We start from the raw sequence: 24,407 nt of genomic DNA, 5'->3' as shown, positions 1-24,407 counted from the left end.
GCAGTAATATCACATTTTTCAACATACAGTAGATATGTGCGGCTTATAACCCGGTGTGGCTTATATATGTTTTTCTCATTAATTAAAAAAAATTTTAAAAATAGAGTGGATGCGTCTTATAGTCCAGAAAATACGGTACTTATTCTAGCTGTCATTGTCTTCAAGTAACAAATGCCATCCCATTAAATTATTCCCTTTTTTTTGTACAATTTTAATATTGTAAAGATGAGAGACTATGAGATCTGTTATCATTAAGATGCTGTCGCGTGTATTTCAATGAGCTCCATTTTTTTTCCCCCCCTTGAAGAACCATTATTGTCAGATAACATTGGGGATATAATGAACATTTCACTCCAACTAGAAATGAAAAAGGACTAAACAAGCACCTCGTGTCCAGTTTGAAACCACGGCCCAAGTTCTTCAATTTGAGCAACACTTGACTTGAAGATTGCACATTATTCTTATTATTGTGGTTATACTTATTATTTTGAACAGCACTCACATCCTGATTGGACATGTCCCAGTAGGGCCTCTCTCCAAATGACATCACTTCCCACATGACAATGCCATAACTCCACACGTCGCTGGCGGATGTAAACTTCCTGTATGCGATGGCCTCCGGCGCAGTCCACCTCACAGGGATCTTTCCGCCCTGGAAGACAAAAAAAAACAACCACCAAAAAAAAAAAAAAAAAAACGAAGGAATGAGAGGAATGTCTCAGTCATCAAAACTTGTCATTTGCAATCTTTTCTTTCAGCACTGGATGTGTCAACTAAACAGAGCTGGATTTAAGTCTTGTCAAGAGAAGACAACTATGACATTACTGGCCATAGTTTTTTTTTTTTTTTTTCAATGTCCATGTCTTCAGTCTAAACTTGACGGATGTATAACAAAGCATCACATCCCAAGTCAACGTCAAGTCCCGAGTCTTTAACTCTCAACTGGAGTCTCAGGTTGTTTACTTTCTGGTCAAGTCAAGTCGCCATCCCTCCTTCTTCACCCTCTGCCACTTGCGCCCTTCATTTAATCGCCGCGTCAATTGTCCACTTACAAAAGATTCGGCAATTGTCTCGCAAAGGCTCCCGACGGCGTTTGCCCTTCACGCGTGGACCAATGACGTCTGCCCTCCCGCTGCGTGAATGAAAGGAGATAGTCGTGGGCCCCTGCCTAATACATTGACAGTGTCCGCTTGTAATTGGACTACCTGAGCCTGCAGCGAAGCCAGGCGCCCCCTTTTTATTGAAACTGACAGCTGCTTGTCCAATTTCCCAAATAGGCACGCAGAGGCATTGATAGTTTTGTGTCAACAGGCAGACTGTCAAGCGGCGTCTCTGGAGCCCACCACTGGGTTAATCATGCCAATTAGCCCAACCTGAGAATTCGCAGATAAGCCGCTGTTGGATGCGGACGCGGAGGGAAAAACAAACCGGCCTGAGCGGGGGGGGGGGGGGCAGAGATGGGTCTGAATGCACACAATGAATAGTAATCCGCAGGATTTCCACGCACACTTTGACACACCGGTGAGAACAAATCTTCTCGGAAGTGGACGGAGGGTGTTGAAAAGGTGGCGTTTGCTCAGGACATTGATTTCTTGAGGGGGTTGACCTTTAAAGTGGCGTTCACCTGCAGACAGATTTAACATTTGACCCGGAACGCGCACTGTTGTCCGTGCAACACGTATGCGCATATACGCACACGGAATTGCCGAGCCAACCCGTTTCGAGAAAGAGAAGTGTGCGCTCTCTACTTTGCGACGGTGAACGGCAGAGTGAGAGGAGGGATCAATAGGGGAGTTAAGCTCAAGTGACTTCACTGCTCTGGCCGTATCTTAGTTCTTATCTCGATGATTTCGTAACAGATTCCTGGATACTTTCTCTTTGACTTTATTTTCGTCTCAGAAAAAGTCTCACGGAACTTAGTGTCATAATGCACGAGTGCTGTTCAAACTCCAAAGAAATTTAAAATTAAAATGAGGGACGGACCGGTTATTGGCCGGGCCAATTATCGGCGCAGATATACGAATTTGACGAATATCGGTATCGGCCTTTTTTCTAAATCGTGAAAGTTTAACTTTACTGTCATTTTGAAATGCTGGAGGACTTCATTTACTGTCGAAAACTATATGGAGCTATTTTCTAAGTTTTCATTTAACTTTTTTAAGACATGCTGGAGACCCTTGGTGCTCCCTGAACTTTTTGTTAGAATTTGATAAAAATGTATATTGTCAAAAATGGATGGAAATAATAATAATTAGAAAAAAAAAATCAACATTATACAAATCTGAAAAAAAAAAAGTTCAATTAAGTTATTCTTGAATACGTTTCAACAAAGTTAAGAGCTATTTAAAAAAAAAAAAAATTATTTTGATGACAATATTTTCTCTTTTACTGAAAATTAATATCGGCTCCAAATATCGGTTATCGGCCTACTTGACTACCAATAATCGGTATCGGTCCTGAAAAAAAAACATATCGGTCTATCTCTAATTCAAATGTTGTCCAAATTTTTAACACTTGAGGTGCAACTCACTTAAGTTGGAGGAAAACATTTTCTTTTCACACATATTCCAACTTATTTATCCTCACTGACTTGCTCCTGTCTTTGCTCCATATTAATATCAAGTTTCACACTGCGGCACCCTGCTTGCAACCGAGATACAACGGCCCGGGCAAAGACACCGGCTTCACAAAGAGAGCGACACGTAATAACATTTCCAAGGCGGCAATGCAAACCCTTCGGTAATTACTGCTGTGGGCCAGTGGACCAGCTGCCAAAAATCCTGCTTTCGTAAGTCCTGAACGGCTCACGCTCTGAGGAAAGAAAGTAAACGATAATAGAAAGGAAAAAGTGTGTCTTACACTTTCCCCAGTAGAGAGAACCATGTTAACACCACGGGGAGTTGGGCGGAGGGAAAGTGATGATGGGAATTAAAACAGACCTTATGTCAACAGAAGAACATCAAGTGCTTTGCGAGACCCCAGCAGGATGGAGAAAACTCTTTGGATGTGTTAGAGCAGGACGGCTGAAGAAAAACGAACAACCGGCTTTTTGTTTGCCTTAAAGTGAGAGAGGATTCACACACTCCTTCCTAATAAGATGGACAGTTCAGTCGGAGGTTGTGCAAAAGAGCCGGACTGCAGTTGGAAACCGGCTGCACCAAGTGGAGAATTGAAATTATGCGTACACTGCAGCTTCACTTTGGGCCACTGTGAACTCGGGAGAGACCGATTATTAGTAGTCAAGGAGGCCGATAACCGATATTTGGAGCTGATATTCATTTTTGGGAAAAAAAGGAAAAAATTGGCGTCAAAAAAATAAAAAAAAATAAAATTGTTGAAACGTCTTTAAACGTGTATGAAACAATTTTTCAGACTTGCATAATGTTGATTTTTTTTTTTTTTTTAATTATTATAAATTTGCCATACACGTCTTTGTTGTATAATTCTAACAAAGATCAGGGAGCTCCCAGGGTCATCAGCATGTCTTCAAAAGTTAAATGAAAACTTTAAAAGTTCCATATAGTTTTCTACAGTAAATAAAGTCCTCCAAAGTTTCAAAATGACAGAAAAGTTAAAAATCTTTCAGAGTGTTCCCAGCATCCAGCATCTCTTATAAAGCTAACTGAAAATTTTAATAAATAGTTCCTTTAAGTTAACACTGTTTTAAATTTTATTATTGGCCATCAGATTTTTTTTAAAAAGGCCGATGCCGATATTCGGCAAAACACTGATTATCGTAGCCGATAATCGGTCTATCCCTATCGCGAACAAACCAGCATGTTCGTGTGGGATGTGCAAACATGAAATTCAATGATGTCAATTACTTTCAAGGAGTACGACGTAACAGAAAATGCCTACAAGAGTGAAAATGACAGGGATGCATTTTCTACAGATGCGATTTGCTGGTTGATTGTTGAGGCCACAAAAACAAACCCTAGAGTGCATATAAATGCTGACGTAACCCACTCGAAGACACTCTGCTGCCAAAAACAACGGTAACATTTGTAGGTCCATTCTCCACATAGTCGACACATTTACGGCATCAATAAAAGTGAGACCAATTATGTTGAGACTCGTAACAAAAAAAGAAGTCGGGCAATACATCTTGAGGAAGCAAGCGCCAATATAAAATGAATATGATAAATATGAGTAAATACACCACTAGACGTACAGTCATCACTATTATGCAGCAAATACTACAAACCATACAAAAAAAAAAAAAAAAAGAGACCAACCCGGAATCCGGCATTCTTTCAAACGAATCTTTTTTTCACTTTGCAATTCCCATCCCCTATTTCCGTCACTCGTCCAATTCAGCAATCCATTTCCCAACAATGCACACTCAAATGGACTTGAGCACATTTATTTGCCCAGAGAGAGAACTCCATCAACATCTTTTTAATGAAATCCTGAGAGCAACGATCACTCCTGGATGTCTGGCTAAAGCGAGCGCGATGGAGAGACACTTTTGGAGAGAGGAAGAGGGACAGCAAGATGAAGAACGGAAAGAAGCAAGGCTGGGGAAAAAAAAAAAAAAAAAAAAAAAAAAAGAGGCAAAGGCGCATGGGTGAGATGTGTTTCTAAGCCAGCCACAGGAATGTCTGGCGACGAGTGGGCGCAGGTCTTTTAACACATCTTTGGTCAAGTCACGCAGAGTTGCAATGGAAAAGCCTCGCGTTGTCATCACCTACGTGCCTGGCGGCAAGATCACGAAATGATCACGAAAGAATTTGCGAAATGTTCACAAATATTCACAAAGGAGTGTCAAATGGCACAAAATGGCTTTCTATGGCAGAGGAAAAAAATGAAATTGAGATGAAAAAAAAAGTGCACTGCCTCCCAAGGTTAATCTTGGCGAAAATGATTGACAGCCCAATAAACTCCATTATTATACTTGAGAAAACGTCTTCCAGATGACCGCTATGTGATCACACAGTAGAAAGATCCATTTGCTTTGATTTCTCAGAAGAAGAAACCCAATTCCTGATGATGAAAAGTACACGTTTTTATATGTATTCTTTTTTTTTTTTTTTTTTTTTTTTTGTCCTTCAGCCTTCGACAGCTCATTAGGAAGAGGCAAAATTGCCAGGATTAACATTTGGAGCACAAAATGAGATGGGAATTTGGCCTTCCATCCATAGGCAGTTGCTATGAATACAAGTTTGAACAGGCAGCTTACATTAGAATGGCCTATTTTCTCCATGACTTTGTTTGTTCACCAAAGCGCACAACAACTTTAGAGGCATTCAATTTACTCAAGCATCGACTGCATGTTCCGATGTGCTAGCTTGAATCAGATCATCTTTGCCGGATCAATTTAATGGAAGCTTGTCCAGTCTAATTTGAGCTGTTCCGTGCTCATCTCAGACAGACCTTGGCCTGATAATTCATTTACAGCATGTGGAAAGTAGGCGAATATGCTCTTGTAAATGATCAAACTGGAGCGCAGTATTAATGCACCTGATTTTTTTTTTCCCTTACTCGCTATTTTTGCAGTAACGGTACGAGGCGGGAATGTCCTCAAGAACTTTCTCCACGTTGTCACGCCCCCGACAAGTCACTCACTTGAAAGATTAGAACGTTTTTGTTGCTATTTCTTGGTTATGATTTTGGCAGATTTGGCAGGTTTTTTTTTTTGGAGTTCACTGAAGTCAGATTTAAACCAGAATCTGATGCCTGGCACCTTTGGTCAAATAAGCGGAGGTTCCTAGCATGCGTGACGCGTGGCCGCACATTGCTAGGAGGGGCAGCAACATTTTCTATTAGGCGTGACCTGATCGACATTAAAGTTCATATATAAGATCCCACTTTTTTTTTTTTTTTCAAGTGTTGAAAATAACTTAAGAACTTTGACCCCCCCAAAAATGCTATTTCTTTGTTTTCCTGAAGAAAAAAAAATGGTTTGGGAGATGTGAGGATTGTGCCCAAAAGCCATGACAAATTCAACTAAATTCAAATTAGACCTGCGATATGAATCCACCTCGAGTGATTTAGTTGAACACAAAGCCTTCAAATTCCTCACAAATGCATCACAACAACCACAGATGGTGAATCAAGGTCTACTTTATCCTCACTCTGGCAGCACGTCATAGGGGGGTTAAAAAAAAAAAAAAAAAAATCAAAGTGGCGTGTTTGTAAGGTTGTCTCAAACGGTAGCTACAGTATAATCATTTTTTTATGTTCCCCATATTGTCTATTATGGGCGATTTGGCATGTTCAGTCCGGTACCGTGGTTCACAGCAGGTATAAATTGGACGTCTTTCGGGAATCCAGTTCCTAGAAGCACCGCCCAGGTGGGGAAGCCGGATTCAGATCGCGTTTGGTCACTGCACCGCTGCCTCGTGCTTATCACGGGGGTTGCGGAGGATTTGGGAAGAGCGAGGCGGACCGTGGCGCCACATGTGCACTTTGCATTCGTTTACACTGGCGGATGAAAATGAGCATCTGCGCCCGTCACCGATGTGCTCGTTTGGAGTCAGCCCATGCTAAGCGCGGACGGGAATAACAGCAAAGCCATTTCATTTGAAGACATGAATCTTCTCAGGCAGCGTGACGCCTGCTCTAGACACTTAAACGCCGGATTTATGTTGCACTACAACGCAGCATTATTTTGTTATTCATGTGTAAACAAAGGCTCTTTATTTGACCATGAAAAATAGCCTGAGGAACCTGCAAGGCCTTGCAGAATGAATGACAAGCAACGGGGACAAAATTTTTTTTTTTCTTTACCATCGCGTATGCGTGTATCAAAGGCAAGAAAAAAATTACAATTCTTTCAATTCCATCTTAGTTTTCTTCAGCATCTATCAGGAGTCGGTCAAAGCTAAATACTTAAAGCGGAAGTCAACCCCAGCATATTTTTTTTCAAGAATATGTTCCCAGCAGGTTGAAAAGTTGAAACACGGCATTCTGATTCGTTTTGCGTTTGTGGACTATAAGTGAAGTAGCAAAATGCACTTGTTTTTAGCCATCTCCAGGGGCGGCCATTTTGTCTTCTGTCGATTGAAAATGACATCACAACTGCTCACAACGACCAATCACGGCTGACCTGTTCTCTGAATCTGAGCCGTGATTGGTCGTTGTGAGCAGTTGTGATGTCATTTTCAGTCGACAGAAGACAAAATGGCCGCCCCCAGAGATGGCTAAAAACGAGTGAATTAACACTTATTCCACAAACGCAATATTTATCAGAATGCCCTGTTTTGACTAGTGGGCTTGCATAAAACATATTCTTGAAAAAAAATATGTTTGCGTTTAAAAATGTCTACCATTTTACATTGAGTTTATTACCACTTGGTTGAATAAATGCTAGCTGCTCAATATTACAAATTTGTCTGTGACTGTAAGATCACACCGTTAAAGTGGTCACTTGCCAAAAAGTGAGTCTACACTACACAAGTATTTTAAAACAGTTTAATAATGGCTTCAATAGTTTATGATGGCAGTCTTGAGTCAATTAGATGGTAGTTTTTTTTTTTTTTTTTTAACTATGGTACCCAAAATGAGTTTACAGAATTTAATGGAAAAACTGTCTCTGAAATTTACATTTCATAAATAATATGCAATCCAAAATGGAGCCCTGGGCAGAGTGAAATGATGCAAATAGCAAAGCAGCCAAGTGGCAGAAAACAGCGGCACATTTCACATAGCGCGAGCAGTGGAGCGGAGCCGAGAGAATGTCAATCGGGTCGCGGGGATTTGACGGACGAGCTTTGTTGCGAGCGCCGTGTGACCTCGCCTTTCAACCTCTCTCAGCCTCAATGACACAAGCAAACACGGCAACAGGAAAAGGCACCTGGAAAGGCGGGGGGTAGGGGCATTCAGTACAGTACCCACAAAAACACACAAATATGCACGCTCTGAGCAATGTTCACAGAATGTGAAAGGCAATGACGGGGTTTCCACATCATTAGCTGAGTTATTAGAAAGAAAACATCAAGCGATCACAACTTATCCAATAAGACAACTTATTCCAGTGTGTCGAAAATTGTGCCTTTCCAAGGAGGTTCATTTTTTCGGGGGAGGGTGTTGGAACAGATTAATGGCATTTCCATTCATTGCAGTGGGAAGCAAGGATTTGAGATACTCATGTTTTAAGTTAGCAGTGTGGTCAAGGAACAAATTAACCAAATTAAAGCTCAAGTGTATTGTGGTAATAATACTGTTACGGGTTATGGGCAAAGCTTGCTTTAGCCAGACCGGTCTCGTCCATGCAATTTTTCTAAAATTGTTTTTAGCCAATTGTCTCCTGATTTTGGTGAGCATCCTGCCGAGCAATGTTAATTTTTCGTTGACTAAAATTTTTCGTCATTTATTTTCGTCACAAATATTTTTATTCAGACGAAAACAAAAACGAAAATAGAAGTCATTCATTGAGACGATAACGACAACTGCATTAACTTGACAATTTCGTCAACGATTAAAAGACGAAATGAAAAACACATTCACAAAATCCAGTCAGAAGGAAACGTACGCAGGTAGGAGAAAAGAATCACTCTGACGACGGAACAGACGGGACGAAGAGACAAGAGAACCAATCAGAGTCAGCGGAAGCCAGTCACCCCGAAGCAGTCGGCAAATGAGACAGATACGACGGTGAAAGTCAGAGATAATGTCCACTAAATAATAATAATGGTGGTAGAAAGCGACGGCAGGATTTTTGGGCCCATTTCACCTTCAACGATGAAGAAAAAAAAAAGACAAAGTGTAAATAATGTGGAACGGTCACTCTTGGGAACATCTACAATCTGATGACTAGTTTATGACAAAAACTTTAATTTTAGTCAAAAGACACTAGCTCAAACGAAATTAAAATATCTTGTTAAAATGAACACCGCGGCCGAGCGCTACGGGCAAACCCCTTGGAAAAAAAAAACCCCGTGTCCACATCAAACACAACGACCAGCAGGTCCTCCTCACCGTACATCGCAGCGCACCGCATGCACTGTAATTGCCCTGCCAACAACTGCAAAGAAGAATTGGAAAAGCTGTGTCGCAAAAGAGGTGATTAATTTGTCGGGAGAGGAGGTCGATGCCAATGTAAATCACGGCATGTTAGCGCAATTTAATTTTCTCCCGATACCCTCGGCCTTGTCTGCGGCGGCAGCCTCGCTTGGTGATTGGTTTGCGACAGGTCATAGCTGAGCAGGTCACGGAGGGAAGGGGACCGTGGCTAGTTTAATTATGCTGTCGAGCCATGCGTACGAGGCACAAAGCCCCAACCTCCCCTGAAGCTTGTTTGCATGTTCACCTTAAACACATTAGCCAAAGGATTGGCTGCCTGCGCAATGTACAGTCCTGTGCAAAGAGCGCCGGGCCACCTCAAAGGTTTGTTGACAATTCAGCACAAAGACGATGAAAGGAAGCGTGCACTAGGGCAGGTTTCTACCTGAACGTGAACTAGGAGGATTACAAACTTATTTTCGATTCATTTTCCTGCCCTCGCTTTTATTGAAATTAAATAAAAAACTCTATTTTAAGATATCTTCTTTTGAACCCCCAGGCACCGACTCACCAGGCTATTACCTGCATGCTTTTGATCTCAGCTTTTTGCATGTGTCAAAATACATCACAAGGTAGTCCTAAAATAGCCCCCAGTTACAGCATAAGCTATTAATATTCATCTACAGAATTACCACAGAAGTACCAATTTGGTGTATAACCAGAGTATAAAGAATACATCATTTGCATGAACCGTCCCTAAGGCAAGCAATGGTATAACTTTAGAAAAGCATTCTTAGGAACTGGAAATCCAAAACAAATGGATGCCAGACAGGAATCAATGCACCGAAAAGTATATGAAGTGCGTCAGAGCAGTTTCAGGACTGCGATCACAAAAGACACATTTCAAATCCAAATGACATTCTCCAAGTTTCTCCCCTTTAAAATAATCGGCCCTGAGTCGAACAAATTTCCCCGGCCTTTTCACGGATTCGTTTGAGATCCTGCAGCACCTTTGTCGCGGCCGTCTTGAGGTCATCCACATCTTCAAAATCGGTCCACTTGATGACTGTTGAGCTTGGCAAAGAGGGACAAAAAAATGACTCTGAGCCAGGTTATGTAAGGAGGTTGCCAGAGGAGGCAATTTCCTCTTGGCTAGGAACTGTCAGGTGCTCAGGGCATGGTGAGCAGGCGTGTTGTCATGGCGAAGCAGTCATGGATTATTACCCTTTGACTTTGGAGACGCAATCATCTGGCCCACATGAAACCAGTACTGGAAGTTTTCTGACAAAACCTTGTATGTACTTGTAAGTCCACAAAATTGCAAGTGACAGTTCCATTTTGTTTCAGGATACCTCTTGTATCGATCTCATTACACTCTGTAACATCTAATGATGTGGCTAGTGAGTTTACAAGAGTCCTATCAGGACAACAAACTTGTTCAACCCAAAAGCACTTTAAATGAGGTCAAATTTGATCAAAGAAACACCTGTGCCTGCACATCATTACTTCTATTCAAAGGTGGTCAGTCCGCCACTGGCGGACGCCCGTTTTGCTGACGATCGACGGGACACCTTTGAAAAATGACGGACTGATGAGTGACGGAAGTGGGTATACATCCGTCGGTGTAATCATCACTAACCGCGTCCATCAGCGATGGTCCGTCACTCCGGTACGGACTAGCTGACGGATTGACGATTACAATTGGGTTCGTCACGAGAAATAACGGACTGACGAATGGTGGACGGGTACCCTGGCCGCTGACGGATGACGAATGACGGACTAGCAACATTTGGTAAAATCCCCACCTCTGCTTATATACCCACACACACACACGCTGAGAGCCGTACAAGTGTGTGTTGCGCGTATCCAAACACGTTATCAAAGAGGAGACGGATTCGATGAACTAACGAAGGCTGCTGATAATTACAGATCTGTGGCCTGGAGGAGTTAATGAGGAGCCAAAGCCTCCCATGGTGCCCCCTCTAATAATGAACGATGAGTGAAAGAGAAGGCGGGAGGAAGGCAGGCGGGCGGAAGAGATGGGAGCTGTCAGTTGGAGAGGGCGCCATGCCCTTTGGTTTCCGTGCACTCTGAGCATGTCACCGAGAGAGGAGCCTTCCCAGAGGAGGCTTGTCTCCGCGCTAATGAAGACGTGACAGAAGCACCACCGCGGCCCGTGACTACAGAACACCGCAAAGAGGAGCGACGATGATGAGGATGAAGAGAGGACGGTGAGCTCTGGGAAAGGTTGTGCACTTCTTCAAATAGAAAGCCGTCAGACAGACTCCAAACGGATTTGACTGACGTGACGTTAATAGGGGACAATTAGAGGGAGGCGAATATGAAAGGCGGAGTGTACCCACCAAAGAGCTGGTGTAGCTCGGATCCGACGTGTCCTCCTGCAGGTAGCGCGACAGTCCGAAATCCGACACTTTACACACCAGGTTGCTGTTGACCAGGATGTTGCGCGCGGCCAAGTCTCGGTGCACGTAGTTCATCTCCGAGAGGTATTTCATGCCGGCCGAGATCCCGCGCATCATTCCCACCAACTGGATCACTGTGAACTGACCATCGTTTTGCTGCAAAACAAACAGGGACATCCATTGGCGGCGTTTACAGGCAGCTTTGCTCGTGAATATGCTCGTTCGTCAAGGGCAGAAGGGAACCAGTTCACCAGGAAACTTCAATCGGAATGCTTTCAATCAGAATGACAACAAAGACTGCAAGTCAACCTGCCAAAAGACATTTTCAATGTCATGTGGTATTGACATTAAGGGACACAGCCGTTAATAGGTCATATCTGCTAACTTAATTGTATAGAACAACAGCGGTGCCTTGAGATACGAGTGACCCGACTTATGAGTTTTTCATTGCACGTTGTGTATTTATGTAACCACTAGCTTAATGCTAACACATAACGGGACACGCTATGACCGGTTGAGTGAGTAGTATCTAGGTGTCGGTGGTAAAACGCTTTGAGCAACAAACATTTAAACACAAACACAATACCCAAAGACATATATTCTTTATCCCATGCTAAAGAAAAAACAACTAATTAGTTAGCAGTTTACAGAGTCACTTACAGGAGTTGAAACTCTTGTGTGTCTTCTGTTGTAGAACATCTGCATCACGAAATGATTTTCATTTAAAAAGCACATGAAGAATAGCTGCCTACCTATTCACGGGCCTACTTGTGTTCATTAAAGAAAATTGTGCAAGCACAATTTTTGTTTCTGCATAGCTTTTTCTCCTGTTAGCGTGAGGGCTCAGTGGCCATGGCCCTGTGTGAATGCTCAGAGGTGCTTTGAACATAGGAACAAATACAAGGGTGAAAAAGATCGATGGAAACAAGTCGGAAGTGGCGGTTAGCAAAGCCAGCTTCAAAGAGCCCCTTAAAGCCTGCCGGAGATCAAAGTGGCGCCGAGCAGTCATCCGTGAGATTGAAGGAGAAAAAAAGGTGAGTTGAATTTTGATTAAGTTTCTTAATATAAAACAAAGAGCCAGATGTCCATTCATAGTTTCAGGGATTAACAATAGTATTTGAAAATGAGCAATCTACAGTGGAACCTTATCTTATCTTTTCAACGCCTTAACACATAGACTGGCCAACAACAGTTCGACAGGGTGCCTTGTTCGTGCATCCAGCTCCTCTTGGGGGCATGGGGGGGCGGCTCGGGGGTGCGGTGGGCCCAGTGGTGGCCCCGAGGCATTCTCAAGCCTATCCTGGACGAATGTGCCTGGACCACTTCACCAGGGAGGCGTTCAGGGGGCATCCCAACCAGATGACCAAGCCACCTCATCTAGCTCCTCTTGATGTGGAAGCTGCAGTAACTGGCCTTTTCCCAGATAATTGCATTTCATCTGAAAGCTGTTGGATGTGCCACTTAGTAATGATCAACCAGTAGGCTCCTGTGAATAATGACTGCGATATAGATGGTCCAAAGAAGACCGCAAGTAATGACTGACATGTAGACCAATGGTGGGACAAAGTCTCTGCGGTCAGAGACGATACAAGAAACATACCATATGAGAATAGACGCTAATTGTTATTGAAATGATGGATGATTTTTCCGACTCCAAATCTGATTGCATTGGGCCTGTGAGGAACCAGATCCAACAGATGGAACTGTGCTGAAAAATGTTGGACCCTTGCAGGAAGTGGGGGCATTACTGCCAATTCTGTGAGCCAAAAGCACCAGACAGACATTTTGTTTTCAGAAGCCTCTTTTATGGGAGTCATTCATTTCTCTCCCATAGCAACTGATGCCTCACTTGCCTTTGGTCAGACAGTTACAATTCCTCAACGACTCTACTAATAATCAAATCATGACTGACATTTGACAGCTTCTCATTAGAGAGTCACTCACCCTGAGGAAGGAGTCGAGGGCTCCGTTCTCCATAAACTCTGTGACGATCATGACGGGTCGGCTCTTTGTGACGACTCCCTCCAGGCGGATGATGTTGGGGTGGTCAAACTGACCCATAATCGACGCCTCGGACAAGAAGTCACGCCTCTGCTTCTCGACGTAGCCCGCCTTCAAGGTCTTGATGGCTACAAAGATCTCCCTCTTACTGGGCAGCTTCAGACGTCCCTTGTATACTTCCCCAAATTCGCCTAGAAGAAGAAGACGGTGTCATCGCGACGTAGTTTACTTCTCGAGATCACATTTCTTCTCCTTTCTTTTGTTTCTCTGATTTGCGTGGCCCTGAGCTCAAAGTTCTCATATAACAGAGTCGTCATACATCAAGGAGGTGCAACTTTGTGCAAAACATGTACAAGCCATTTGCGGAATGATCATCATCTACCGTAGATGTCCTGCAGATTCCCCACACGGGAGAGTCCATACAAATGAAATTCTTGAAACCGAAAAGCCACGGTAGTTGTACCATAAGTCATGCTGTGTCACTCCCTCTCACCCTGCTTTCTGAGAAGGCCAATTTAAAAGGAGCCTATTCCAGGCTCAAACTCATTACCAGTCCTCGTTTGACCTCAATAAAAGCAATGACATGGCGTTATAAGGCGATGCTACATGGAAGAAACACCATATATCAAGGCAAACTGAAACGGCTTACCTAATCATTTCAAAACAATGGCACCAAACTTAATTACGTTTATGGGAAAAAAAATGGCGGCACATATTTGAAATAACTACAATCAGAAAAGCAGAGGAAATATGGGGCGAGACTAATTTCGAATGCAATTACGGTATATCCCAAGGTAGCTGGCCTATATTCAGCTCGTGTCCGCGGGATCTCCTGATTGGCTGGCTCTGCAACTCTTGACTAAATTGTGTGTTGCCTCCGACATGTAAACATCACAGTACGACATTCAGACAAAGAAACCGAGTACTCTACCTGCTCCAATGACCTCCTCGATTTTAACAGTTGAGACATCAATCTCTTTGGCAAACTCGTGGACGGCTTCGTTGGGGTCTTCGTACGTGAAGGGGTCGATGTAGATCTTCATCCCTGGGGAGCCTGAGAAGTGGGTCGGGCAGCCCAGTGGTGAGGGGCAGTTAGACATGTCGGCTCGCAAAGAGAGTTCTAGAACAACCAAAGGTGCCCAAGTGAGAAGAAACCCCTCTATTTTTCTTTTCCATTTGGCTGATGTGTCGCGTTAATGGCTGACGAATGCAATTGACCCGAAGGTCGTCACTTCAATCACATTGTGACGCAGCAGTATCTCCCATCACTGCAAGCTTTTAGCACAATTAATGAGGACAACTAAACTTGATATATGGTTCTCCTTAAGATAAATGAACGGCTACCACCGGGTAGAAATGGTTATTATCGCACACATCTGACACATTAGAGAGTATGGGTGGACGGTCAAACAGGCAGTTTAAATTCCATGTAAAGATAACAACTAAATGTTGATTGGTGAGGTCTGAGGTTGCAAAGGAGTGGCAGTGTGTCATGAGTGTGAGCCACACATGTCGAAGACAATTAACACCGGGACGGTGGTCACCGGCTAATTTGTTGTATTTTCCCCGTTGAAAATAACTGGACTAGATCAAATCCATTCCTGGCTCACGCTGTCATTATCATGAAACATTTATTAAACTGTACGGCGGTGCCTTGAAATATGAGTTTGATTTTGTTCCGGGGCCATGATCGTAACTCAAAACACTGCTATCTCAAATCATTTTTGCCCACTGAAATGAGAAAAAAAGGCCATTTATCCAAACCAGCCTCCCAAAAAACAAAAAAATCTTTGTGTTGTGTTTTTAATAAGAAAATATAGCACTCCATAAAAAAAAACATAGTAATGAGGTAATAATTATCAAGAATCAAACATGTTTGCTACGTGTTTTGCGTCACATCAATGGACATTGTGTTGCTCCTTCTGGTGCGTGCACCTTGGCCACACATGGAGCTGAACAAAACTCTTCAGCAAGCTGCAGTGATATTAGTCGTTCTTCCTCGTTCCTTATTCTACATAGAGGATCAAGAATATATGCCTGGGAGTACTATTATATGGCTCCACAGTTTATGCTCAAATATCCATTGCTTTAAAGATTATAATTTAGCAATGGTGTTATTTGTTAGCCCGTCTATTGAGTTTTGCATTTTTTTTTGTTAAAATTATGCTAAACATACTTCTCTAAACCAAAGCTATGTGGTTGTTGACAGTAAATTTCAACCGGTAGTGACAATTAAAAACGTGAAGCCTCTATTTTGAAGAATTGTTCACTATCTGTCAAAGGCACCGCTAAACCGTTTGAGTCGGCTGACTGAACATATCCTCCCAATTAGAGTATATTTCTTTTCTCTTCTTGTCTAATTATCATCTTAACACTCCATGAGAGATTTGTGCTTTTTGGGTGTGCCACAAAAAAATACAAAAGGATAATCCTTTTCATTTTCAAGGCACAGTTTTCTAGAAATTTTCTACCTTTGTGACCTCAAGGGTGCTCGACTTCAGAGATTTCCCCATACAAGTAAAACTAAATAGCGAGAAGGATGAAGGCACAGATGAGGGAGACCACACAATCAATGAAGACGTCTCTCTTTTTTTTTTTTTTTTTCCTCCACCTTTAATCCCACCCAACCAGCCCCTCGGCCCCCGCCTTGCAGTCTCTCAACCCTTTAATAGTGCGGGAACCAATTTTGCCCACAGCTTTTCCCTACAAGCTCATAAAGAGATAAAAAGCGCTGCGCCATCAACTTGCTCTTTCTGCCACTCGGCGTTAGGTAAGCGCGGTGCCCGGGACCCGCAAACTAAATGGCAGATTCTCTGTGCTGACGGAGCGGGCGGGCACAGCTGCTGAAAAGCACTTGTAAACACATTCAATATATTCAATACACGCCGCTCCAAGATGGACATAACCGTAAACAAGCAGATGTCAAATCATCATTCCTACAGTGGCGCCGGAGGCAGACCTCTTTGGCGGCTCGGAAAAAAAAAAAAAAAACCTCGGCGGCCATGATTGGAATGAACCCATCTCCATCAAGTCAATTTGTGCCCTTTTCTATTTGCATAACGCACGCGGCGATGGCGGGGTCCCATGAGAGAAGAGCGGGGATGAGGTCTGCTCTTGGAAGGATCAAGGTAGCTCACCTCCATCTTCACTTAAAGCTGATTCTGGTTACGGCTCTAATTGCCTTGAACCCTGTCTGTGTGAACCTAATTGCTCATTAGAGATTCCATTCAGATTAGATTCAAAGTAATCCATTAGAGGGTTTATAGCTCGGCATTCCATAAAAAAAAAAAGGGCCTCGTTTGGAGCTGTTGCCAAGCTGCCGCAGCTGAGGACTCAAACTCTCAACGTGAAGGATGGTTATACTTCAAGGAACATATGGGCGGGGCCACCATCAAATATCCCTTATATCCAACACATGCATATATGTGCTTGTGCACATACATAACAGCAGCCCATTATTTCCCAGGCCCCGTTTCTAACACCACTTTCATGAATGATTTAAAAGCGAACAGTATGTAGCCGCACCGCACGGTGTTTTCTGGACCCATCTTTTGATGGGCATTTCATAAAAGAAAAAACGCTTTTTTCTTAAATATTTCAAAAGTCCCTCATCTGAGAGTGTGAAGCAAATGTATCCAAACCGGCATTCTATTTTTAGCCAGCCTTGAAAGCAACAGTTCTTCCCAGAGCGAGGTTAACGGCGCTTGCGGCAAACAAATGGGACTTAAACTCCTGACTTAAATTGACACCGTTGCCCAATTAGATGCCCGAATAAAAAGCCGAAATGGCAAAAACGAGACTGGCTCGTGATACAACGGGGCGATGAATTGCAGTTAACTGCACTGCACTCAACCATTTTATTTTCACCAATGTCCAGCATTTACTCCGCTATTACTTTGCCCCGCTCATTTAGTAAAAGGCCCAAATGTAGCCACAAATCAACCGCACAACAGCCAAGCTTAATGACTGTGAACTTTGTCTACAAACGCATAATACAATTAATGGCAAAAACATTCCGCAAACGTGCACAATTAATGACGTCCTCATACGAAGCATTTATACGACTTATCGAGGTTATCCAACCAGTGACCTGAGGGGAGCAAAATACTCGAAGCAGTGCTCTCTTTGATGTACAGCAGTGCAATCACAGCGACAGGCAGCGGGGGTAGACTACAATTAGGAAAAAGATTCCAATGGTAAACGATTCAATTAATTAGCAATCTCTTATCAACACGGATGGATGGATGGATGGATGGATGGATGGATGGATGGATGGATGGATGGATGGATGGATGGATGGATGGATGGATGGATGGATGGATGGATGGATGGATGGATGGATGGATGGATGGATGGATGGATGGATGGATGGATGGATGGATGGATGGATGGATGGATGGATGGATGGATGGATGGATGGATGGATGGATGGATGGATGGATGGATGGATGGATGGATGGATGGATGGATGGATGGATGGATGGATAGATAGATAGATAGATAGATAGATAGATAGATAGATAGATAGATAGATAGATAGATAGATAGATAGATAGATAGATAGATAGATAGATAGATAGATAGATAGATAGATAGATAGATAGATAGATAGATAGATCCAACTAGGTTGAAGCATTCTTGTCTTTTCCAATTCCATTTCATGTTTTGGTAATTAGCTGACAGGAAGCGGACGTGTGGAGAAACATTATCTAAAATATTCCGGCACAGTGTGTAGGAAGCGTATTTAAGATACTGATCCTGCTTGCGGCCTATCAAAAACAAATCAGCGGTTGCTTTCCTAGGCCACAGCACCTGACTAATTTGACGAAATGAGATCCGCTCAGCGTTGGGAACGTATATTTGTTTTCTTTTGTGCTTCAGCGGCATTGCTAAATTTTCAGTCCGGGCAGCATCTTTCTTGACACTTTATATAGGCTGAAGATGAGGACACATCACCTTGACGTGTGTGGCAACGGCTGGAGTGGAAGGCGTCTCACTGAGAAGCTGGCCCATTTTCCGAAATTTCACCCAAAACAATTGCTTTGGCGGCTCTATTTTATTGTTGCACTGAATACTGTAATTACCAAACTGTCAGTCCCATCTTAGAGGAAGAGTGGAAGACAACAATGCATCATGGGGTGGGCGGGGTGCGTGGAGGGAGGTCTGCATTGTGGGAGGAAAAAAAAAAAAAAATGAATAGGATCTCTTATCAGCAAATTGACACATTTGATGATTGACGACTTTGATTCATCTACTGTCTTGATGGCATTTCGGTTTCGTCTCTTCTGGCCCGCGGCAGCCTTAATGAGTCCTGCTCGCCGTAGCAGTGAGACAAAGTATGCCTTGGAAAGCTCTGCTGCGTCAGGCTCGACAAAGCTCCATCCCCTCGAGTGAGCCCCCGTACAGACAGCGAGGTCGGCAGCACAGACGTTTTTGTTTTTTTATCGGAGGCACAAAAGCGTTTGGTGTTTTTGTGTGTTTGTGTGCGTTTGACGCCGCGTGTCTCCTCCAGGCTCCATCCCCAGTGAGTGTCAGGGGAGTGCTTACTACACGACGTAGTCGCGGGCCACAGTAAAGCCTTGAGAGATGACTGTCTCTCAGCGTCATTGGCGCAAAGAAAGGAGAATGACTTTGACAACAGTGGCTGCTTCCTACTAATGCCTACCTCACATTTATTTCTGTGCACGATCGAAATACGTCACACCTGATAAAAAAAAAATAATACAATATAGACGAAGTACAAAATGCAATTGCTGGAATGGCTGAAAATGGTGTGTGGACTTACCTCTTCCTGTGCTGTAATGCTGCAGCTTGTCACTGTAGACCGCCTCCTTGGTGTAGGCCCTTTTCCTAAGCCGTCGAGGGGGAGATAAGAGAAGCAGACGAATGACGACCGGACGACAAATGGCGCCGACAAGGGTGCCGCAAATGCCACCGGGTAGAACGCCGTTGGCTGCGACGGAATCAGTTGCGCCAGGGTGGAGCGGAAGGCCCGCGACGCTAAATGAAGCTCATGAAAATGAGTCGAGTTTTAATTAGATCTCGATAGGATCGCTTGGCTTTTCATGTGCCATCAAAAGAGGCCGGCCGCTTTTGTGAGGGCTCAAAGTTGCGCACGGCTCAGCAGAAAATGTGACCTTCAAATATCTAACGCAAGGGCGCCTTAGCGATGTGACAGAGTGACCGGCTAATGCCAAATTAAATCAGCTCGACTTGACAAACGAGGCAGAAGTTGGAACAGTTTAATTTCTCCGCCAAACTATGCGGCATTGCGGAATATGCAATATAACAAGCTTATTTGCATGCCTTTATGTACCAAGAACTTCCCAGGGATATGATTACCAACATGACTGCAGGCAATTATGGATTATATTGTGGAAAAAAAACAACAACTCAACTTTGCTTTATTGACACCTTGACGGAAAGCAAAGTTGTCATGTTTAATCGCATGGTTGGCGGTGTTGCCATGAGGTTCACATTATTTGTGATACATTTATGTTGACACGAGTGCATTTGCTTCAGTGTCCCAAGGAACGCAACGGTGGAGGAAAAACAGCAAAACTAAAACTGTAAACGGTGGCTAGGATTTCATTACGAGGAGGGTCAAAAAAAAAAAAAAAAAAAGGTTTCGGCATTGCGGGGGCTTCAAGGAAATTGAGGTTACCTGCTGCACACGATGGAGATGGCGACCAGCGAAACAATGAAGACCACTCCTGCGGCCGCCGACCCTGCAATTAGAGGAAGTTGCTCCCTCAGCTCTGATTTGAAGTCATCTAGAATGCAAAAAGACAGATGTTAAAAATACGCCTTCAAAATTACATTTTATTATGGAACGCTCCGAGGGGAATGAAGCATTTCCAAATTAACGTCTTTTTTTTTTTTTTTTTTTTTTTTTTTTTTTTAAATTGGACTGCCCAATGCTCGTTAAGATGTCACCTTCTTCAGATTGCGCAATTTCTTGACGTCTGCCATCAACTGCCTGTGGTCATTTTGTGAACATCTCATAGCAAACATCCACCCAGAATAATAACGGCATTGCTCTTCGTCATCATTCTCTGCGAACCAGGAAAAAGTCTGCTAACTAACAAATAAGAAGCATTCTGCCATTAGTTTATTTTTGTTCACAGTCCTCTCTTATCTCTGCGCAGTGGAAACAATTAGAACTGCCGGAGATATGTTTTAGTTTATTTTTTCCAGGCTAACACGTGCACACCAGGAGGGGCAGGAAAGTGCGGCGCTGCCTCGACTTACAAGTGAGTCATCTGTTTTCAGTCAAAGTAAACATCAAACAATGAGAAATGCATTTTGTGTTTTTTTAAAATAACTTTGCCGGCTAGCTAGTTTAATGATAACACAAAATGCAAAACGCCATTGGCAGGCTAATCAAAGTAGTTTTAAGATGCTGATATTTGAACACAAATGGTAGAGCAACACATATAGACAGACAATATAAGAATACTCACAGGCACAAAATTATATATATATATATATATTATTTATCCTCTGCAAAAAACAAATAATGCCGCTTACTGGGCGGTTGGATCTTTAATAATTATCCGTATGTATATATTATACTGCTCCCTAGAGGCCAAGGTGTGAACACCAGAAGGAGCTGCACAATAAATTAGGATGCATAAGCTGCTCACTTTAAAAAAAAAAAAGTATTTTTTTATGAATTACAATACGGTAGAGTATTTTTTTTCTTATTAAAAACACATGTTTTCTTTGGGTGGCTGGATCAGATTACAGTGCTCCCTCGCGGTTTGGTTATTGCGGTTTCACTCTATCGCGGGTTTTCATTTATGACCGCACCATATCAATTACAGTTGTACGTCACAACTTTGCAGGTGCTTGAACTATTTTTATCTGTACTGCACTGACGCACACTCCAGCTTGCGGCCCCCGAAGGGGAACCCCTCTATTTGTCAGATATGCGGCTTATAAACCGCTGCAGTTTGTGAGTGAAAAATTCAATGTTTTATTTTTAGTGGCTGCAGTTCATATACCCATGCGCTCAGCAGACAGATTTTTATGTTATAGAAGGTCAATAAAGCAGTGCTGACATAACAAATCGAATGATGGCCCAACACTTTGCACAGTGCTAAATAGGCAAAAAAAAAACAAACAAAAAAAAAGACCCCCACTTTAAAGGGCGTGCGTGCGTGCGTAGTGCTTTTCGTGTGAGAGCGCGTCCTTTGTGCGAGCGGAACGGCTCGCCTGGATGTCTGACGGAAAAAGAAAACATACAGATGTCTCAGCTGACTGAAATCCTGCGAGCTTTGGCAGCGCTGAGTGACAAGTTGTGTTTGATAAACTGAGACCGAGCGACACAGAAAGCGAGGCCACGTGCGACTGATGCCAGAAAAAAAAAAAAAAAAGGAATGACAAGCGGGGGCCTCATCTTTCAATAGCGGCGTTCCTGTAAAAGGAACTACACTTTGGAATGCTGTTTCACAAGGTTTGTACCGAAAGACGCACAAATAAAAGAATATGAAACATATGTATAAAATAAAAATAAAGCCCAAATGGTAAGAGCTGCTTACCTCCCTCGACATGTTTGTTTGAAATTAGTCAAGGCGGCTTTATTCAAATTTCATACACAAGGCAACTCGATGTGCGTCACACAAGCAAAGAAACAAGTTCACACTACAACTCATTTAAAACCGTATTTTTGAAACGGGAAGTAAAAATCTCCGATAATGTAGTTGTTGCAAAAGCGTGCACACCCTCATAACCGGCGATGTGTGTCCTCGTCTCCCAGCGACTTTAGCAACGAAATCCATGCATAATTTTGCACAGTGAAGGCAAATCATCTAGTCTTGATTCGAACTCTTTGTGTAGAATGGCCCAGAAGGATTTCAAAACATAAACAAAAAAAAATCGGGCGAGCGCATCCTTGTAGCGAGGCGTGGGAGCCGGCCGGGATGCGTGAGGGACACGCGCGCACTTTCAGCCCGCTCGTTTATCAAGAAAGTGTGTGAAGGGTAAAAAAAAAGCGCCCGTTCGCCTTTTGACGTACATCGGGTCGTCATCAAGTCACCTTTCAAGTGCAGCAATAACCAGATTTTTAGCACGCCTGTCATTCAAATTGCGGGGGCGTGTGTTTACCAAGACGCTTTGTGGAGGTTTATGGGAGTTACAGTCGCAAAGGGGTGGAACATTTCTGATAAATTTGCCGTCAGGAATCCAAGTGAGATGACGGCGGCAAACCGGAGTACTGGCAGCAGCGCCGATCCCGGCGTCGGCAGCTCGCTGGCGCCTGCTGCTACGTGCTCTGACAAATATCGTGCGGCGGCGGCGGCCAGACAATAAATGAAAAACAGACAGCCTCAAGTGTGTGCCTTTGTTTTGCGGCAACATTGGTAAACAGTGAGAGGGGGCATGAATGTGCCACGGCGTCTGTTTAAGCCGCTGAGGTCATTGCGGCAACTTGTTCCTTCAGCACCATCAAATGTATTCATTTTTTTTTCAAACGTTGGGGTAAAAGAGGGTCTGAAAATGTCTGGCGGTGAATGAGTTCATTAAGAAATTAAATGTGTAGCATATTCAAGGCAGTATTGGCTATACTAATTAGGTCCCGAACGATGTGGATTTTTTTGAGGTCGATACCGGTTCAGATATTTGGCAGAGTGAAATTACGATAACCGATTAATTGGTAGATGAATTACCAAAATATGTAATGGATAAAATGACTTGTTTTTTTGATCCCTTAAAGGGGAAGTCAACCCAAACATATTTTTTTCAAGAATATGTTCCTAGCAGGCCCGCTAGTTGAAACACGGCATTCTGATGAATATTGCGTTATGTCATTATCTTCGTTTTATGTTCTAATTCTACTAATGTGTATTTTAAAAAAAAGAAAAAAAAAGGAATTGCCCCCCCCCCCCCAAAAAAACAAAAACCGCCAGATTTTTGCAGATTTTAACGTACGTAATATCGGCTGATTAATCAGTCAGGCTCTAATAATAATCAAAATTATACTTTTTTTTTCTAATATAAAATACTTGTTCTGTATGTTCACGGCCAAACCGACGGCAGAAGAAAGGAATGATGCGGCAATCGTGTCATGGCAAATCCAGGAGATCAATGCACTCATTTTGCCATGCGCCGTTTTGGCATGGCTTTGCGCTATTGCTATGAGACGCCGATAAACAGCTTTGTCGTTTTTCATTTGGTGACAGGTCTTTCTACTTGACAAATACATTTTCATTACTCATGTCGAAACTAGCGTCACAGGTCCTGCAGCTCTTTAGAACCCTCCCTCCCTCCCGTTCTCTGTCCTCGCTCATATCCCCCGTCGTCGTCCCCAATCCCCCCCCCCCCAACCCCCCCGCCCCCCAACCCCCCCCCCCCCCCCCCCCCCGCCCCCCGAAAAATCTCATCAACTGCTAATCACTGCACTCCACTGCTGGAATGGTTTGGTGAAAAACCAATTAGCTTAGCATTGTGGATCAAGCACAGTTAGCTGCACAAACAAAAGACGTCCTGCTTTCTCCATAAAGTCTACACACACACCCAGACATGTATGCGTAGACACACACTCTTGAAAGGAATTAATTTTGCTGTGGAAACAGAAGCGCAATTGGACGCGACCGTCCACATCAATCTCACCAACTAATAACACCGCAATAACAAACACAATGTGAGACGTCAAGTGTTGGCGCGTGTGAGCGAGAGAGAGAGAGAGAGAGAGCGAGAGAGCGAGCGCTCTCTCCCGGCTTGTGGGTCCTCACCATCTGTGAGGGTCTGGAAGCACATCTTGCTGCTGTATTTGCCAAACCCGGCAACGGTCCGCGCCCGCACCTGCACCACGTACACGGTACCCGAGCGCAGGGCCTCCACGCGCGCCGTGTTAGTTTGGCTCCGCACGATGGTGGAGTTAATCTCCGCGTGGTCCTGAAAGCGGGAAAATGCACACGCAGCAGACGTTAGCGAGGAAAACACTGCACAGAGAAAGTGAAGACGAAAAAAAAATAAAAAATAAAATCCAACACCAAAACTGTGTACAAAGTCTTTCCGGGAAAGTGCAAGCTGTTCCTA

General features: G+C 43.4%; 1 protein-coding gene across 2 annotated transcripts in view; it reads right to left on the bottom strand.

Annotated features, from left to right (window-relative positions):
- ephb1 (EPH receptor B1) overlaps positions 1 to 24,407 on the bottom strand; it is a 151,418-nt gene that overhangs the window by 8,226 nt on the left and 118,785 nt on the right. The window contains exons 7-13 of one of the 2 annotated variants that reach the window (XM_086043706.1): positions 24,101 to 24,263; positions 20,032 to 20,140; positions 19,153 to 19,217; positions 14,299 to 14,487; positions 13,311 to 13,558; positions 11,307 to 11,522; positions 503 to 652 (exon numbers count right to left, since the gene is read on the bottom strand). In XM_086043706.1, the coding sequence (XP_085899832.1) occupies positions 503 to 652; positions 11,307 to 11,522; positions 13,311 to 13,558; positions 14,299 to 14,487; positions 19,153 to 19,217; positions 20,032 to 20,140; positions 24,101 to 24,263 (1,140 nt within the window). The remainder of the gene's footprint in view (positions 1 to 502; positions 653 to 11,306; positions 11,523 to 13,310; positions 13,559 to 14,298; positions 14,488 to 19,152; positions 19,218 to 20,031; positions 20,141 to 24,100; positions 24,264 to 24,407) is intronic. The other variant, XM_086043707.1, reaches the window with a different exon arrangement.

The sequence above is a fragment of the Filicampus tigris genome, chromosome 10 (genome assembly GCF_054856515.1).
Source record: "Filicampus tigris isolate MCC_2025a chromosome 10, RoL_Ftig_1.0, whole genome shotgun sequence".
NCBI lineage: Eukaryota > Metazoa > Chordata > Actinopteri > Syngnathiformes > Syngnathidae > Filicampus > Filicampus tigris.
Note: the sequence above shows the minus strand (reverse complement) of the source record. Positions and strands in the feature narration are given on the sequence as shown.